We start from the raw sequence: 3,013 nt of genomic DNA on the forward strand, positions 1-3,013 counted from the left end.
GCCCTTTGCAATAAACCGCTAGTTCCACGACTTGGCTTCAGAGATCTCTCGTCTCCGTCCGTCCCGGCCGTGCAACCCCCAGTCTCACCTACACTGGGTGGTGCATTTAAGGTTGCCATCAGCTACCAGTGCCCATCCAGGAGCCCTTGTCTCTGTTTCCCCATTAATGTTTTCCCCTGTACAGGTAGACAGGTACCACAGAATGCTTGTAACAGTGCAGGTGAGCTGTGCAAGGAAATGCTTCCTTGGGGCTGGTCTTGGGGTAAGTTTGAGGCTTGGGGAACCAGGAGGATGTCATTACTAAGGGTCTGGACATTTCTTGAATTTTTTCCATTCCCAGGACAGTAGGTGACCATGCGTAAGACCATGACTCTTCAGCAATGTGTGACACCAGAGAAGTATAGCAGCTCTTCATTCTCTGCTCTCTACAATCTGTCACAGCAAACAAGGCAAGGGATGAGTGCCATAATGCTCCAGATCATGAAGCACTTCTGAGAAAGCACAGGGGTGATACTTGCAGAGGAGCCATGAGCAGAAGAGAAAACCAGGCAGGTCAGTATTGTTGGAGAGCCAGGCTTTGGAGGGTCTCAGTCTGTCACTCTGTGATGACAGCCTCCACAGTTTAGTGATGCACAAGGGATGTCGTTCCCAATGTTCCATGGCACTTCTGCACGTCTGGGGCTACTGCAGCTCCACTTTCTACTTCTCTTCTTCTCACCCATGTCTTCTGCACACCATAGGTATTTCATGCTGGTCAGCAAAGGCTCTGCTGTCTTTTCTTCCCCTCCTCAGATGCCCTTGCACTTCACTTTCTCCAGTCCTGCCTCTACTGACATAAACAAGTCCACCCCAATGACCCTTTTCCCCATTGCTTCCAACATGGATTGATCTGGTCCCAGACTTGGGATTTGGTACAGCATTATTTAGGCAGTGTCAAATTTACATGATATTGCAGATATAGCTGCACTGATGCTTTTCTCTTGCAAGGCTCTCCTTCCCAACATGTCTCTCTAGTTCTCCTCTCCAGGTTATCTGTGCATTTTGGCCATCTCTCCAGAAACACTCCTTCATGGACTGTGAAATCCAGCCATTCCTCTTAGTGCCATCTGAAACTTTTCCTAGTTTCCTGAACCCCCCGTGCTGAATTTCTGATGATCTGTGATAGACCAAACTTTAACCTTGCTGTTTTTCCACAGCCATGGTCAATTAACTCAGATCTCATTGTTTGGTGATGCCCTCCTTTCCAGGGTGCAGCAGAGGCTGAGGGCAGCCTCCAACTAGCAGTGTATTTCCAAGAGCCACAGGGGCAGACATCACATTGTAACAGTATTGGGTGGTAGATGTGATAATAATCCTAATAATAATCCTAGGAATAATCATAATCCTGGTGGTAGTTTATGACTGTGACCTCACATCCGTTGCTCTGTAAATTCAGATGCTGTCAGAGCCTGGGCCAATCTGTGGGAACAAGCACACATGGCCACGGGGAAGGAGTGGAGCTGCCCCATCTGCTGCGATGCACCAGATGACGTCGCTTACGCGATGCCCTGCGGCCACCGATTCTGCCTTGGCTGCATCCTGCGTTGGGCAGAAAGAAATCCTGCCTGCCCACTCTGCAGAAGATCCATCTTGACAGTGAAGTTTTCTGACCATGGTGGAGATGACTACCTACACTGTGTTATCACACCTCCCAGAGAGTTGCCAGAGACGAGCAGCCAGGCAGCAGAAGCTCCTGGACGCCTGGCTGAAAACAGACCCCCTGGCCCTGCAGATTCCCTTGCTTTCTCTCCACAAGGAATAACAGCCCCTGCTCAGCAGCAGGCTGTAGGAGCAGAGGCCGTGGGTGGCATCCTGCCTGAGCTTTGGGCAGAACTTTTCCGAAGACGACGGAACCTCCTGGACCCTGTGAGGCCCTGGCTGCGCCAGGGGCTGGAGATGATATATGGGGGCGAGTGGTATCAGGTGAAGAGTGCAGAGAGCGGCATCGTGCTCGCACTCTGTGTCTATGGTCCAGACAGAGAAGTCTTGGTCCAGAGATTGCAGCCCCGTCTCCAGCAATACACTGCATCACTGGTCCATGGCATCCTCAATATCATTGAGACCCAGTGCAGTGAGGAGGTTCAGAGGCTGCGGCACTCTCACACTGCCAGGGAGGAGGATGAGATCCCTGCTGCCAGCTCTGATCCCCCTGCCTCCCAGGAGGGTGCTCCCACCCTCAGCCAGGCCCCATCCAATGGCATCGCAAATTTCAACACAGAGGAGGAAGGCAGCACATTGGAGACTGCCCTTCATGGACATTCCAGACACTCCCCATCTGTGTCCATCCCTGCAGAGCAGGAGCAGCCCCAGGAAGAGCTGGGGGAGACAAGAGTGCCTGCAGGTTCCTCTGCTCCTAGCCAGGGCAGTGACCCCTCACTTGCAACATCCCAGCGCCGCCGAAAGAGAAGGACCCCTGGGTCCCTAGATGCCTCCCATTCCAGCAAGAGGCAGCGCCGTGATCAGCTCTAGAAAGGCCACAGCAAGCCTTTACTCAAGAAAAAAAAAAAAATAAATGGCTATTTCCTTAATGCAGTCTCAGGTTGCTTTTTCCTTCCTCTTCTCCTGAAGCAGTTTTCCTTTACCCTTATACCTAAATGTCAGCCAAAAGCTTCTGGAGCCCTAGGGCCATGTTGGCAGAGCCACCTCTGGCAAGAAATGCTGCTGCAGCCACACTGATGGAAGAGCTCATGAGAAAACACTGGGGTGGATGCTTAGAGCAGAGACAAAAGGGAAAGACTGATCAGGCCTTCCTCAAGCAAGCAATGGAAAGCCATGGAAATGCCTTGCAGCATTTCTGCTCAGTGCCTTAGGGAGAAATGTACAGTTCGCTGAGGTAGCTGGGGAGAATCACATTGTCTTGCTGAGCATCCTTTGTTTTATACGGGCAAGGGTACACAATGGCTGCATGAGACTCAGAGGGAGGAAAATCATTTGAATCCTCATTTTTGCAGCTATGTGTCTTGTTTGCTGATGA

At 51.3% G+C, this 3,013-nt stretch overlaps 1 protein-coding gene across 1 annotated transcript; it reads left to right on the plus strand.

The window, feature by feature from the left end:
* The first annotated feature begins 349 nt into the window (after positions 1-349).
* LOC127061028 (E3 ubiquitin-protein ligase Topors-like) lies at positions 350-2,508 on the plus strand. Its single transcript, XM_050986903.1, has 2 exons — positions 350-552; positions 1,436-2,508. Exons 1-2 carry the CDS (start codon positions 528-530, stop codon positions 2,506-2,508), a joined length of 1,098 nt encoding a protein of 365 aa, XP_050842860.1. The 5' UTR covers positions 350-527.
* The last annotated feature ends 505 nt before the right edge of the window (positions 2,509-3,013 follow it).

This window comes from Serinus canaria, chromosome Z (genome assembly GCF_022539315.1).
Source record: "Serinus canaria isolate serCan28SL12 chromosome Z, serCan2020, whole genome shotgun sequence".
NCBI classification, from domain to species: domain Eukaryota; kingdom Metazoa; phylum Chordata; class Aves; order Passeriformes; family Fringillidae; genus Serinus; species Serinus canaria.